This window comes from Cuculus canorus, chromosome 3 (genome assembly GCF_017976375.1).
Source record: "Cuculus canorus isolate bCucCan1 chromosome 3, bCucCan1.pri, whole genome shotgun sequence".
NCBI classification, from domain to species: Eukaryota; Metazoa; Chordata; class Aves; order Cuculiformes; family Cuculidae; genus Cuculus; species Cuculus canorus.
Window position 1 is genome coordinate 24,241,176 of NC_071403.1, and position 16,079 is coordinate 24,257,254.

A 16,079-nucleotide genomic window follows, 5' to 3' on the forward strand; every position below is an offset into this window, starting at 1 on the left:
TTCCTCCCCAAGTGTCACAGCTTCGGCCTCTTTTCTATCTCCACAACAAAAGACCGTCTCCGAGCTTCCCAGTGGCCTTCAGCTTTATTGGTGCTAACAGGCCCAGACATTTTCATCGATTGGATTCTCTACCTCTTAAACACAAGAGCTTGCCCTCCCTGGCTAGCCAAACCTTGGCACAGATGTCTTTTTTTGTAATTGCTTCTCTGCTGTCTGTTGGGAAGGATGCAATCGGACAGGCGAACATCATGTCAACACAGAAAATGCTTTACCGTTTATCTCAGTTTCCCAATGGTATTTTAAGGAAAGTGATACACTGTTTGGGGGGGGTTAACCCTTCAATGCCTCGGTGATGAATGCAGAAAAAGAAGTTGCTGTAAAGTTGCTGTAGTAAGAATCTCACGAATTTGTCCTACTCTAATTTCACAAACGATTAATTAGTTTTTCCAATGAAAATATCTGAAGCACACTTCTCTAAATACACAGAAACCAGCTTAGTGTTGTTATTGTGTGTGCTTCTGTGTCAGGGCCTCAAGGGGCTTTTCAGTCAAGTTCAAAGTATATATTTTATAAATAATAATGCTTGATTAGTATACAATATAAACAACTGTGGAATTTCCACTCTATTTAAAACCAAGGCCACAAACTTAATAAAAATCACAAAAACAATCAAGAGCTTACAAGGATTAGGATGTATCTATTACACAGAATGAAAACAATCAGACATCCTTTAACAATTCACTGACAGAATGACTGGAGAAAGGATATAAAGAAACAGCAACCGAGCTGTTTAGAATTATTTGGTGTTGAAGAAAAACGAAATTGATGGGGTTTTATCCTTTTTTTTTTGAACATCTGCTACTGGACATTGCTGGCAAAAGAGTAATGGATTTCACAAGCTACTTACTTGATCCAATACAGCAATTCCCGTCTGTCTGCATATACCATGGAAACACCCAGCCTTCTACCATAATTTATATTTTTCCTTTATATATTCTGGGCTACACTGCATGTCCTCGGTGCCAGACTGATTGTGCAGAGCCACCCGTAAAGGCATTATAGCTAACCAGAGGACTCGTCTCCCGCTGAAGTGTAATCAACAGGGTTAGAACAACCCTTCCTCTGCCTAACATAGGTTTACAACCAGAAGCAAAGGAAGAGGGATTAAACACCCCTGTTAAAACCCACAGCTCAAGTTATCTAGCAGGGACTGGCACAACTCTCAGAACTAAGGATGATCTAAAATTCATGTATATAAAAGCTGATTAAAAAAAAGGGGGAGGGATGGATGAAAACTGATTTTTTTTATTTTTTTTTTTACAGAGCTGTGGGTTTTGTGGTAAACAATACAGAGTAAATCTCTCAGATATTAAGGTATAAGTGCCAAATACAGAAGAGGTCACAAACGTGGGGGGAATAAAAACCATAATCCAACCTGGCAGTCCAGCCTATAAAAGTGAATGGAAGTATCAGCCACCAAAACTACCTTTCTGCCATAACATAGTGTGGCAGGATGAATCAAATTATTTTTGTTTTCCAATAACACTTGTAGTTATAGTTGAGAGAGGGAGTTGGGGGTCACCAAATAGAAAGGCAAACATCATCTGGGGGAGAAGGAAAAATGCCACTATTTTCAAACTAGCGGTGATCAGAAAGGAAGTTTACCTCAGTCATAAAAACAGGAGAAAAGAAAACTCAGTCATAAAATGAAAAGATGTACTATGAAAAAATATGCGTGAAAGCAGCTGAAGTGATTTTCAAAAATACAGCAATACATCTATTTCTTGGACCGAGATGTTTATTGCATACAGCCTTCCACAATATAAAATAACGCAATAGTGCAATTGTACACCAAGAATCACGATGACTTTTATTATTATTATTATTATTATTATTATTATTATTATTATTATTATTATTTATTATTATTTTATACTACTGGTAGGGGATATTGCCACAGTAATGTGCAAAACACATTTTTCATATTTGTACTAACTCCTATTAAACAAACTGCTTTTAGCAAGGACTGCAATACTGGTCCTTGCTCTTTCTGTTAATAACAGATGGTTATGAAATGGGGCCAATTCCTGTTTTTCTTACTCTTACAAGTAGTCCCAAGGGACTGATTTTTTTTTTTTATTATTTCTTTCTTTTTTAATGAATAAAGCAAGCAAGATTTTACCCAAGGGAAAATAAGCATTTTGCAACAATAATGTTTGCGGTCCCCTTTTCCACTGGATAAAAGTAAGGAGCTCTGCTCCTTCAGCTCACCCTCCAGCCCCAAAGGAAGCATTAAGGAATCCCAGTTGCAGGTACTTGGAAAGAATAGGGAGAGAAAGAACAGTCACGTAAGTATGAAACGATGACAGCTCTCAACAGATTTTCCCCAATATCCTTCAGAAACCATTATCCGGGATGGTGCTTGGCAAGAGATACCCAGCAGTGCGTTACTTCCATCTGGACTGGTTGGAACAACGGTGTGTCCCAAAACAGATAGCTATGGGGATTTCAAAGGAGACAAGACAGATCAATTTTTTGACCATCAGAGACCTGTAACAGAGCACAGGAGTTTCCTCTCCGTGAATAATTACAGGAAAAGGGCTCCAGTCAGAATATATTCTCCTCTAACCACACTTTAATGTAGACCCCTCCATTTCTTTTAGTTCACAAATCCAAGTTAACCATGATATATTTGTAAGCATATTCTGGAAATTAAAATGAAGTAAAAATATGAGAAATAAATACCTGGGAAACAGACATTTATCATACACTGAAGGTGACCAGGCTGTTCTACTATTCAGGAAAGTATCATCTCCCTGTATGGGCTATGCTGCCTATAAACCACCATAATGTATTCCTTTCGCCAAGTATTACCACTGTCGTACAATCAGGTGCCCACCAAAAGAAGCAGGAGGACCTGAGCCACTGTTTCCACACAACATAGAAATCAAATTTTCCTCAGCTGGACAGCCCGTGTGGCACACAAAGGGTTCATTATATCCTACTTTAAAAGGAGGTGTGAGAGTGCCACAAGATGGGTCCTCATTTCACTGGAAGTGAACGGAATTCAGGGAAACGGAGACTACTGCTATAACCACAGATACTTAAAACTTACTTTGATGTAATACACTTTAGAGTTTCAGGATTTTCTTCTACTTACAGAAGAAATTACATTAGTATATATCCATTAGGTAAGTATATATAACACTTTATGAAGCAACACAATACTATTTCAACCCAAATGCTAGAATACCACGGCTAGAAACAACAGGATGACACATTACCCACATTTATCAGACCAAACTAAACTCTTAACTGGTGATTACGATGCGAGAAAGCTAAGGTTTAACTTACAAATCAAGTGAATCTAGGATATACGGAAAGATTATCATTCCTTTATAAAGAAGGACAGCCTAAGCAAAAGATCTTTTTGTGTTCGTGAAGCTGATCTGAAATGTTTTCATGTGTTCAGATGACCTGAATAGCCTGTTTGTGCATAGTCCCAGAACACATCCGTCAATCAACGTCAACGTTCTTCCGAGCTCCACTGTGACTGGCAACTGACAGTCAGTTATCTCCTGAATGTTAATTAATAACGGATATCCTTGTTACTGCATAAGTACACAAAATGTCTTTAAACAGTGGAATTTAAAAAATGGGGTTTGTTCTGTGAGAACAGGGATTGTATTTTCATTTAGTCCTTGTATTAAAGAGAGAAATAAAATTCCTCATTCAAAACCTGAAAATCATTTGTACTATCAACATGTGCTTTATTTTCTATATAATACTCATCTCTATTTCTGTAATGCAATTTTGAATCTTACATTCCTCGATACATGATTTTTATAACAGTAATACCATGACTGTGTAGCTCTACACAGGACAGAAAACCTTTAACACCAAAGATCCAAAATACGTATGTCATTGTCTCCTCCTCTGTTGCACTCACAAGGAGAAAGAAAAAGCCCGTTTTAAAAAGATGTTAATTCTTTCCACTGTATACTGGCATTACCTGCTAGCAATCCCCTGACTTTTTTAATAATTGGCCAAAAAGAGAATTATTTCAACTAACAAACAAAAGCAGACAGACAAGCATACACATCGTAAAGCCAAAGAACTGCCCCTTTTAGTCAGAAAATTAAGTGATATGCAACTACTGATAACTGAAAGTGAACAGAACAGACAGTCATAAATCAAAATCACAAATAGCCCTTGCACTGGGGGACGTGATTTTCAACCCTGCTTATGATTTTAAGCACATGATACTTCCACACTTCCTGGCAGCAGGCTGCAGATTAAATCTGGCTGAGACTTCTACAGGTGAGATAATTAGGTGACATTGTGGAGCCTTGGGATTTGTTGACAGTTAAAACAATGTCCATTTCCTTTAGGTATCATTTGGAGGGACTTCATCAGTACTTTTTTTTCTAGTTATTGTCAATAAAGCTGCCCATATTTTGGAAGTTGTCCATTTGTCTGTATAAACATATTGTCCTTACACAATCAGCACAAAATGACATTACAATAATAATATTAATTTTTAATGTTAATAATAATATTATTTTTTACTGAAGAGCTACTGGTACAGAACAAAACTTCTGACCAAGCTGCACAAAAATTAAAATGGAGAGTTACCTAATCTATTTACTGTGCAAATAAACTGTTCAGAAAAAAATGTTTGTATTTTGAAACACAAGAAATCAAACAAACAATATTCAATGTTTGGTTTCAGTCAAGAGACTGTATCATGGGCCTGATCCCACAAAACAAAATCAAGTAAGAATACCCTCTCTTCAAAAGGATTCCGATCGCATTCCAAAAGTATCTCTACGCAGCATTAAAAATGAAACATCAAAGATGATCTTTAAAAAAGAAGGTGTCATGCAATATTTTTTCTAGCTAATTACATTTTCTGATTTAATATTTTAAGACTTCAAACAAAACTACACGTTCTAACAGAATTAAGAGAAAAGATCAATAAGTCTCCATTTGCTTTGACATACAAACACATCAGCCTTATAAACAAAACATTAGCAGAAGATTTTCAGTTCTATCATTCATCTCAGAAACTTACACATATTGTGCAAACAAATCAAGCAAGATAAAAAAGTTAACGTTTTGAAACACAAGAGTTCAAACATACAAGATAAATGTTTCATATTTTTATATATGTGTGCTTATTTAACATAGTAAATATATTTACAAGAAAGCTCGGAACCTAAAAGACTGGAACCCACTGCTCTATATGAATGGTTCTAACTGCTAGACTATGAGAAGAGCAAGTTTCAGCAGGGGCTAATAAAACCTAACAGTGACTGCATGTTGGTTAACAGGCATGCCCTATTTGAAGCAAGAGATCCAAGCTAAAATTCTCCTCAGCAAGAAAAATAATTGACCTAAGCCTGGAAAATTTGAGTTGAATGAGATCATGTAAATATGATCAGTGATCACAGCCACATGTTGCCCACTCAGACCATGTTCCACAGGCAAATTTTCGAACATGTAATTTGTTCCAGCATCAACAGAGACGAGCTGTTTGATACACAAACTGCAAAACTTTTAGGAATACAATAAACTTTACTTATAGAATCTCATTCTTCAAGCATTTTCATATCCACTAAGCAAAGGGTCCAACATTTTAAATTAGAGATTTAATGAAATTCTCAATACCAACTACGCCCCTCTGCAGACACAAATGGTTTGATTCAAATAGGCACCACATAGATATTCATGAAATGTATAATTTGTTCTCAAAATCTACCCATATGATATTTTAGTGTAAAAAAGAAAAAATATGGTACATTCAGGAAATTAAAAGAATACCATGTTTAGTGCTCATAAATGAAGACTTAACTAGTAAACTGAGAAACTGAGGGATTTGAAGGGTTGGTGTTCACAGGTAGTACAAACTTTTCAGGTGGGGTGGATCAGGTCATTAATTCAAGCTCCAGATAACTCCCAAATTTTTCCTTGATGATGCATCAGAAGTAGATGGACAATTGACACAGAGAAACATGAACGTGTACACTACATCATAAGACTAAAAACAAAAGCATATACATGGTCATTTGAGAAACACAAGCCCTATCAAGTGTCAGGGGACACTTGCAATTTAGTCACATCATAAGGATATATCCAGTAAGGTGAAGTGAACATACAGCAGGTCACATATATGAGGCCACCACGCTAGTTATCTGCCAGAAGATTTCAAAGTATCACTTTCAAGGGCCACCCTAGTTCAACGAACTGTGTTCAATCTACTGGAAAATGAACAGCAGTCATCTAGGCTGGGTGATATTTCACATTCACTAAATTTAAGGAAAGAATAATAACAGGTTATAGTGACTAATTATGCTAGAATTTATACATATCGTACACCATCAGTGGAATTTTTGAGTCCCATTTATGTTCACTTCTCTTTACACATTTACACCACCACAATGCCTACGATTCAAGACAGTATATCCGATCAAAGATGCATTTAAATATGTTCAATCAACTTAAAAGTCTGAGGTTTATGTATATGCTTACAGTTACTTCAAACTTCAGCACTTTCCTCAGTAGGAAAATACTAACACATGATGTTATTCTCAACACGTTAACAGGATTTTTGCCTTTTTTTTTTTAAGTTTTAAGGGTGATGCCTCAGCTTGCAGTCCTACAGATAGTTTTCTGTGTTAGGCACTACTTAAAATAGCCACAACTTGTTCACTGAAGAGTAGGAGCCCCACTGTTATGCTTTCTACAGAATGTTTATGGTAATACATGCTATCACCATTTTTTTTTTGTTTAAAATGAAAATATCTGTAGCCAACCAGGAAGCCAGGGCTGTAGACTTGCATCAGCTTCTCAGAATTAACCCTCATCTTATTTCACAATTACAGCAAAAAAAAAAATCTTTGCATTTATGTATATTAAATACATTTCAAAGTAATAACAGTAATTATATTTCTTAATCATGTACTTCCTTTTCATCCATCAATCACATACATTTGAGGTATGTCAGGTGTCAGAAAATACTGATAATTACAGTTAATTAGCTTTTATTAGGAAAATGCTTGATATTATTGCAGGAGAACCATGTCTTGCCAAGAGCTAATGTAACTAATCCAAATCATAAAAAATAAAAAGTTAAAGTATCAATTTACCTGAGCTAAAAAAATGATGTTTCCTACAGATGTGAAAAACTTTATCCTCCTTAGGATAGGCAGCAGGGCCACCCAGCTAAATAAAGGTATGGCAGTACATTCATTGGCAGGACCAGTACTCTAGAAATATAATAATTGAGCACATTTCTTATTTCACACAAATTTTATACTAGGCTGCCTTTAACATTCTGAATTAAATTTATAAATTACCTTAATATTCAGCAAAAATTACTTAAATACAAATAGCTTCTAAAAGATAATTTTTCCTTAAAGGAAAATCTCCTCTTAATGGAGAAAAATAGATAGAAGGAAAAAAGTGTTAAGTACCGCACAGTCACACTCTAGTACATTGGCATGCTGTGTTTATTAGGGAGACTTGATGAAGTCAGAAACAGTCATTAATGGAAAAGTACACAAGAACACTCCTTCACCAGAGACACCAGGCATACTCTGATATTCCTGAGAACAAGAAAATAAATACACAATTTCCACAGAAAAGAAAGCTTCTGCCATGAACTATTTATTAGGATCACTCACTTTCACAAGTAACATATATTTTTCATTAATATTAGGGATAAGAGAACGTAGTGTGATAGACATAGGCTACAGAGTAAGGAGAAGACTATTTCTAAAAATGTCTTAAATATATTTGCTATTGCTGCAGTTTTCTCAGTAATGCAATGTTGTAGAAGAAATTCAATATATTATCCTGTAAAGAGAGATTATTTTTTATGAAATTATAGATGGGTAACATTGAATTAAACACTGAACTTGCCTTTTTTCCCCCCTCATCCTGATGCCACAACTTTCTGTGAAGGTTTACAATAGAAAAAATCTACATATTTTTCCTGTCATGTGAACATGTGGCTTTTAATAAGCTCCCTGAAGGTACTTCTCTAATTCTTTTAAGGAAGCCCCTCACAAATTGTTTAACTCTTAACTTGGTTCCAGTCTTAAGCTTTTATTAATAAATTTATAGTATTTCAAGTGAGGGGAAAAACCCAACACAATCGTGTTGTAAGCAAAGTATGTGTTGAGTACATTTTGAAAGATCTATTTTGGTTTTGCAGATATTAATTTGAAAATGTTTTACCTGTTTTCAATTTTAATAGTTAATCTACAAGCTGTGTACGGGTTATTTTTAAAAACTAAATTAGCATTGCCAACAGAGCTTGCTCAGTACATCAAGATTTAACACAGAGAAGAAGCAATGATGAATTTTAACACTGTTGTTCAAGTGGTAATAGGCATAATACTAACTGAAAATCCACATAAAGAGAAAACTATCTCCACAGTTTCTCAAGTGAAAACAGGAAGATACTCTTATTAAAGATTTAATACTGCTTAATACATATGAACTGTTGGGCGGACGGGTTACATGTATTTTCAGGATAACAGGAAGTTTGGGATGCAGCAAAATTCAAAAGCTAATCTAGTTAAGTAAGGATTTTGCTCGCATAATTTTTTTTCTTTAAATTGCAGTACGAAATATGGGCCTCTGTATGGTTATCAGAGTTCTCAAATAAGAACCTCCCCTTCACTCCTATGATTAAGGTTATTTTCAGAGAACAATTTATAGTTTGAACTGCAGTTTGAACAACTTTGAAAAGCATTTCACCATTGATATAATAGATGTCTCACAGACACAAAGCAGACTAAAACGCTTACTGACATATTTGTCCCTTTTCTGTGATAAGTTTTTCCATTTAATGATCTCTATTTTCAGTTTCTCTATAATCTACTAAGTCACCTTTTTTTTCATTCCCGGGAACCTCGTTTTCTGGCTGGGGTGTGTTGGAATTTGTCTTGTCTGGGGGGTTTTCTCAAAAAGCTAACAGTCATTTAATGGAATGCATGTACACGTGAGATTCCCCTAACAAGGACTGTATGTGTCACATCTCTCACTTGTACTCAGAAATGAAAGAATATTTAAATTTATTTTTAGTCATTTTTTCCCAGAAGTTAAGAGAAACCCTGGGGAGGTGAACAAAACAAAACACAAACACACACCACCACGAGAATTTCATAGCACACTAGTTGTTTTTTCATCTAGGAAAGTCTTCTACACTTAGAAAATTATAACAAACCTATTACATGCCTATTGCACCTTTCACAGATTATTTCTGGGCAGAAACATTTCTTTCAGAAGCAAGATGTGATGTATGGTTTTGGGCAACAGATTTGACACAACGAGATTCTACTTCTAAATACCAACTAAAGCTTCATTTAGAACAAACAGAAGATAGACTTTATGGCTAAGGAGTTAACAGCCCAGCTGTTCAGAAACCGTAGCTAATTCAGCAGTGGCATCCCAGACTCGTAAAAAGACAGCTTTAGTGCTTCCTCTATAACTAAAGAGAATTTACTAAAATTCTGTTAAATTTCATTGCTGGCTTTGTTGTGTTTCCAAAATCTACGCACAGCAGTGAAGCTGACAAAACAAACAAAAAAGTACAATACACTTAGTTTAAGGAATTGATATTCAGCAAAGTTCTAGCAATATTAAATAAAAATTATTAATGGAGACAACAGAATCTGTGAAGAGGAATGGCGAGTGAGGGACTGGGAAGAAGAGAGGCTGGAGAAGGGAAAGAGCTCCAAATTCAACTACATTATCAAAAAAATTTACTTCTAGAATCTGGGCTCCTGATTTCCTACCTGCATGTGCTTTCTCGCTCCTCTCAGCTCTTCTGGAGCAAAACAACTAGTTCATTGGCAACTAAACACATCAGTAGCTCTGCCATTAACTCCTTTTAGAGATGATTCTGATGGCATTACAGATAAGAGCTAGCTGGGTTTGACTTCCTCCACCACTTGATGACTTCATATTAACATCACCTTACTTCCCACTTATCTTCGTATCACACTTGAGAGACGATGTTGTATCACCAAAACTATGACAGCCTGTAATCATACTTACGAAACTAATTCAGACATTTCAGGCAAAGGAACAATACAAAAAAACCCAAACTGTATATTAGGGACAAAAGGCAACCCAGAGGAGACTGGGAACAAAAGCTATGAAATATAAAGAAACCAGGTGATAGCTAGCCCTGACCACTAAGAAGACAAGCCATTTTTTATGATTTAATTTGGAAAGCACTCTTCGAAGGGGATGTGTTTAACAGTAGACATGGCTTCTCTCCTCTTTTCTTCTCCATGTTGACACATCAATTAGGCTAAAGGACATGGACAACATAGGTCAAAGAAACCAAGTGGCTTAAGGAGACTGACAAATTAATGAAAATCATCGTCTTTAGGAACACGACTGGTCCAAAAGAAAGACAGAGCAAGAAAATATATCTTTCTACTTCTCCTCAACATGAAAGGCAGTCAGAAGACTCCAGAGTGAAAAAAAAAGTGAAGACATGCAACATTCTAGGGAGCTGGAAGCAGAAATTACAGCTCTGCATTTCATAGTAGAAACATCTTCAATATTCTTGATCATCTGGCTAGAAGGTCTTACTTTTGCCTCAAAAGTATCTGGTATCTTTTTTCTGAACCTTGCTAGGATCCTTTGGAAAGATACTTACAGCTGTGTAGGAACTATTCGATTTTTAAAAAATACATCATGTATCTGGGACCTGATACACGTTAACCTTTCTTTAAAAAGGGACAGAAAAAATATTTAATGTGTTAGGGGACAAAAAGGGAAGGAGGTAGACACTCTCCTGTTAAACTTCCACTGGCTTCAGAGAAAATGACAAGAGTTGGATATCCTTATTCTCTGCTCTGGTTCAATTTGCTGAGAATAATTACTTTCTCTTCCCTAGAGTAGTTTTGGAGGCAAATGGAAGAAAGGTAACTTTTCTTCAAAAAAGGAAACAGACTCTTGATGATATAAATGCCATTGAGAAAGTTTTCTACCATTTCGCCCCTTTCCAACTAAGTAAAACATTTTAAAGTTGAAAATGCAGGAACATCCAACATAGGCTACTCAAGCCACAGGTCATCCACAGATTTTGGTACACATTACCTGGTCCAAGCGCTATACCAAATCTGCAATATGCACAACTTGGGTTTTTTAGAAGCATAGTAACATTTTTTTTTTTTAAATGACAACTCATTCACTTTCTCCCCTTAATTGACCTCTATCAGTAAACTTGTGGCACATCAGCTCCTACATGGACCAATACTAAAAAAAAAAAAAAGAAACAAACAAAAGAACACAACACATACTTTACCACAAATAAGCCAAGCAAATTTGGTTTCTGGATCAGTCATCAAGCAATCTTTCATAAAATCAAGACATGAAAGTTTGTCCCAAGAAGAAATAAAGAAGGAACAGGTGCAGCTTGCAGTCTGGCACAGCGTGTATAGCACATGACAGAGTTTGGGAAGAAAATTCTGTAGCTCCCCTTTTTACCTCACCAAGATAAAATGCACAAATAGCTATAATCCTCTCCCTATTTTGGAGCCAATAAAACAACTGTTAATGCATATGGTATTATAAAATGTTTAACAGTAAAACACATCCATTTGGCTTTCCCTAGAATTCTGGATTTTTTTTGACCTGGTGCCAAATCATCTATGTAATTTCTCAGTTCACTTATATTAAGAGATGCTTCCTACCTTCCGAAATATCACTCTACTGCTGCCATCGAATAAATTTAATTCTCTTTCTCCCCAACTAACATGAAACAGATGGGAAATACATTGCACTAGAATCTATCAAAGAATTCTTTTCTCTTTTAAAAACCAATCACTGATCACAGTGCGGTCCTTACACGAACAACATATCAATCAGACTCCTTGGCAAGAAAAAAAACGTAAGTCAGGTCTATTTGGAGTCCACTACAGATAGTGAGAACTTTATTGGGGCTTTGTGGTTGGGAGCTTTTTTGCCAGAACAAATGTAATACATGACGTTGGAAGAACACTGGATATTTCTAAGTACTTTTTCTGGTACCTTTGCTAGGTACCTTTCAAGAAAATCCTTTAAAATATACAACTTTCACATCTAAGCCTAGCGTCAACACCAGTAGACATGATTACCACTGAAGAGATAAGTGTCCTTGCACATAAGCAAAAGAATCTGCAATTCAGAGTTCAGAGGCTTCTTTAGTTCTCATTTTTGTCTCATTCAGCTTTAAAGATTTTACTTTAATTGATGACTGTGAGCTTTCTGGAATTTAGCCTTCTTATGTATGTGTGTTATCACGATAGATCACTGAGGTGGCACAGATTCTTAGCACACCTACAGTGAGAAGTAATCAGTGTACATCCAAAAAAAATCAATTCAGCTTGGAAGACCAAGCACTGAAGAAGGAACACATGAGAGCTCAGTTTTCAGGTTGTGTTTCACACCTTCTGATTGTTTCCTTCCTTATCCTTCACAGCATTACCAGTTACTTACATTCACGCAGCAACACCACCACCACCACAAAAAATCTTCTGGCAGGACATCTATTGCAGAGTAGCGTTTAAATCAAAATTCAATTGTTTTAGTATCTGAACTCAATAAATTTCACCCACAGGAGAGAAGCTTTATGCAAAAGAAACACATTCTTCAATCACAGCCAGCCAATCAAGCCAGCATAACACAAATGAAAATCCCCACTGAGCTACAGGCTGAAGAGCTATATGGAATACAATGTGGCCATCTACTCCTACCTTTGCTACAATGCAGCCAGATAAGGTATTATTCTGCATCTTTAAAAGACCTTCCTATTGTGTTGAGTTAATTCAGCTGAGCTATAGGAAGTGTGAGAGAGGAATCAGACTTCTGCCCATCCTGATAGAGCACAATGCTTTCTGCCATGAGTAGTCCCAAAGAAGTCACACAGCGTGCCAGGTACAAAGTATTTGCAGAAGTGAGCCCTCAGAAAGGGCTATAAAAGCTCTGGGTTAAGAAAGCACATGCCAACTTGCTTCTGCTTGATCTGTTGCACAGCTTGACAGTAACAGATAGCCAGTTGCATTAGTGTCAACGTTCAGATAAGTTTCTCTCAATATCTGTCACAAAAACCAGACGTGGTATCAGTGTGCCAGCTGTATTATCGGTCACTATGTAGTTGATCATACTTAATAACATCCTTGAGCACAGACACGGCTAACAACTATCACAGACAGCAATTACTATTGTGCGCCACAGTCACCCAGATCATTCTGACTCGGAGCTGCCAACAGCACGCATTCAGCAAGTGCCTGCCTCCCACCTTTTCCCTCTCAAATACATTAACTTGCCTCAATATGGAGCCAGAGTTTGTTTTGAAACTCTTAACAGGATCACTAAAAGAGAAGAGGAAAAATACCATAAATGATTCTCTGGACTGTTTCCAAACTAGTGTATTCTCTTAGTGATTGCCTTGGAAGTAAGCCAAAAATGGGATGTGTTCTTGCAAATGAGCACGCTACTATACTCAAGTTATCATTTAATTTTTTTGTCAACATCAGCATGGTTAGAAATTAAGAAGTCTGTTTAATAAACAGGTTACTTGAATACCAGCTACGAAGCACTATGAAATACCCCCACCCACTTTCCAACATACATTTTCTTTTTTGGATACTTTCTCTCCTTTGTTGAAAGTCAAATAAAATTAATATACTAATTACATCAACCAAGACTATGCCTGTAACCAGGAGCAAGTTAACTACAAAAGGGAAAAAAAGTCAGTCTCTCAAAAAAACCACTTCAAAATCTCAAAACAGCCTTCCATGGGAAACAGTGCTTAATATTTTTAACAGAGCTTTAATACAGTCTACCGAACGGTGTCGTGGGGGCAGTTTTTCATATTACGATTACTCCTAATGAGATCACCCTCCGCAGTGTATAAGCCCTCATCCCTTCCCAAAAGAACAATGAAAGATTTGTGCAAGGCTACAAAAGCCTTAGATCAACTCCATTCACTTCACCTTGTACTAAATTGCCTCATAAAAACTCGTGAAGAGCACAATTGTGTTTTTTCACTGAGTACAAATTAATACTGAGATACATCCACTTTTTTTTCAGGGTTTTCATAATACTTTGTAGAGGATTTTGAAGTCCTCACACAGACTCAGTGACTGCTGCCAGTTTTATTTGTGAGATTTTGCAGGTTTCTCCTCTTCACAGATTTGGAGGGGTTTTCTTCCAGTATTTGACTTACAGTATTTCTCACCAACAAATGTCTGCCTATCTTATGATAAAAATATGGTGATATATACCTCCTTGTGTTATCTGACGAAAAAAAAGACAGACTTTGTGTTCAGTGTACAAGAAAATACCTGTCTTCAAACGAACTGCCTATTCTCTTGATTTTGCTGTAAGCAGACAATGAAATATACTGGCCCACGCTAAGCAAAAATGTCTTGTGCATGTAGCCCCAGTGACAGCAACGCTGAGGGTAAGCATTATTCTAAGAATAGGGGTAACTGAATCAGTCTGAATGAGAAAGTACAATTCCATAGTTTGATATTCTAGTATTTTGAACTAACTACCATGATCCCATGATGAGCCAAAAGTTTAGAGTTGGCTTTATGCAAAAAAAAAAAAAAAAAAAAAAAAACAAAAAAAAACCACAAAAAAAACCAAAAAAACCCCAAACAAACAAAAAAAAACCAAACAAAAAAAAAAACCAAACCCCAATACTTTACTCTGGAAACTTTATACTCTGTTTGAAAGATCTGAAATGATACTGTGGTTGTCTGAATTTTTACGTACTTATGACAAAACTCAGCTGCTGTGTGTGTATTCTTCCTATTACCAACCACACCTCATTCTTCCTCACTTTTACTTTCCTTATAATTCTGTCACAGACCACGTGAAAGACCTAATTGTTTAACTACTCATATCCAAGATTATTAATACAACATTCTGTGTTAGGTAAGACTTGCTCAGCAAGAGGTGCGAGGAACATAACCTTAACCAGTTTAAAACGCTAATCCTGAATCTATATTTGCACTTCATACAACTTTAAATGTTCCTGTTTAAATTTTAAAAGGCAGTACGCAACTGCAGATTTCCATATCCAGAAGAGCTAACTGCTTTGGATTAGCCAGTGTGAAGTTTACAGATTGAGGGTGCAAGAACTTTAAAAGCAAACAGATGACATATCTCTCTTGAAAAAAAAAATAATAAAAATAAGCTGGTAGAACATGGCCTATAATGTGCGTATTACAACATGTTGCATGTTTACTTACGTTCACACGTGTCTCCTTTTTGCTGGTATCCCGCTTTGCAGATACATTTTCCAATAGGCACTAACCATTCTCCCTCTGCACTGCAGTGCATCTTCGGCGAGTTTTCTGCCTCCTCCTCTGCACTGCTGACGCAAGTTCCTCGTACTTCCACTAAAGAGGAAAACTCTGAGCCAGTCACTGTGTCAGGAAAAATAGCTAAGTTCTCAATGATGGACCAGCACTTCTTGTAGTAGACTTTGACAGAGACCAAAGCAATGCAGGCCCCTACATCCTGAAATGCAAGATAGAATCCTTTTTTGGACAAAGGTCCAATTTCTCTCACCTCTGTGTTAAGTTTCATTTTTCTCTCCCCAAGATCACCCTGGGTAAAACTTTCATCTGCTGCAATAGTGTCTATTTTTACATACTGGTTTTCTCGGATATTCCTGCCAGTGTCGTAGTCTGTTTCATAATAATACAAGTTAAAAGTTTCTTTACAAGTCCCCAAAACTCCAGGAAGACTGTTACAATCCCTCAGAGTGAATTTCAGTTCTACAAAAATCCTTTGTGCATTGCTTTTTGCAATCCAGTTAGTCCGAAGCCAGTTGTTTTGGTTTGATTCCATCACCTGGCATACCTGGTATGTTCGTATAGGAGTGTAGTTTTCATCCAGTCCACTAATTTCTTCCCACTAAAACAATAACAAACAGTTAGTAATACAAAACAAGTACACCACCAGATGTGACTACTGTGTATTTTAAAAGTTTCCATACAACTCAAGCCTCCCCCTCCACCTTTTTTTACAGTATAGCTTCCTAAGAAGTAGGTTAT

The 16,079-nt window shown here is 36.5% G+C and overlaps 1 protein-coding gene across 6 annotated transcripts in view; it reads right to left on the reverse strand.

The window, feature by feature from the left end:
- EPHA7 (EPH receptor A7) overlaps positions 1-16,079 on the reverse strand; it is a 165,680-nt gene that overhangs the window by 140,963 nt on the left and 8,638 nt on the right. For all 6 annotated transcript variants that reach the window (XR_008449082.1, XM_054062171.1, XM_009556823.2 and 3 more), the window contains exon 3: positions 15,270-15,939. Coding sequence is in view for 5 of the 6 variants with exons in the window: in XM_054062171.1 (XP_053918146.1) it covers positions 15,270-15,939 (670 nt within the window). In the remaining variant the exon portion in view is untranslated. The remainder of the gene's footprint in view (positions 1-15,269; positions 15,940-16,079) is intronic.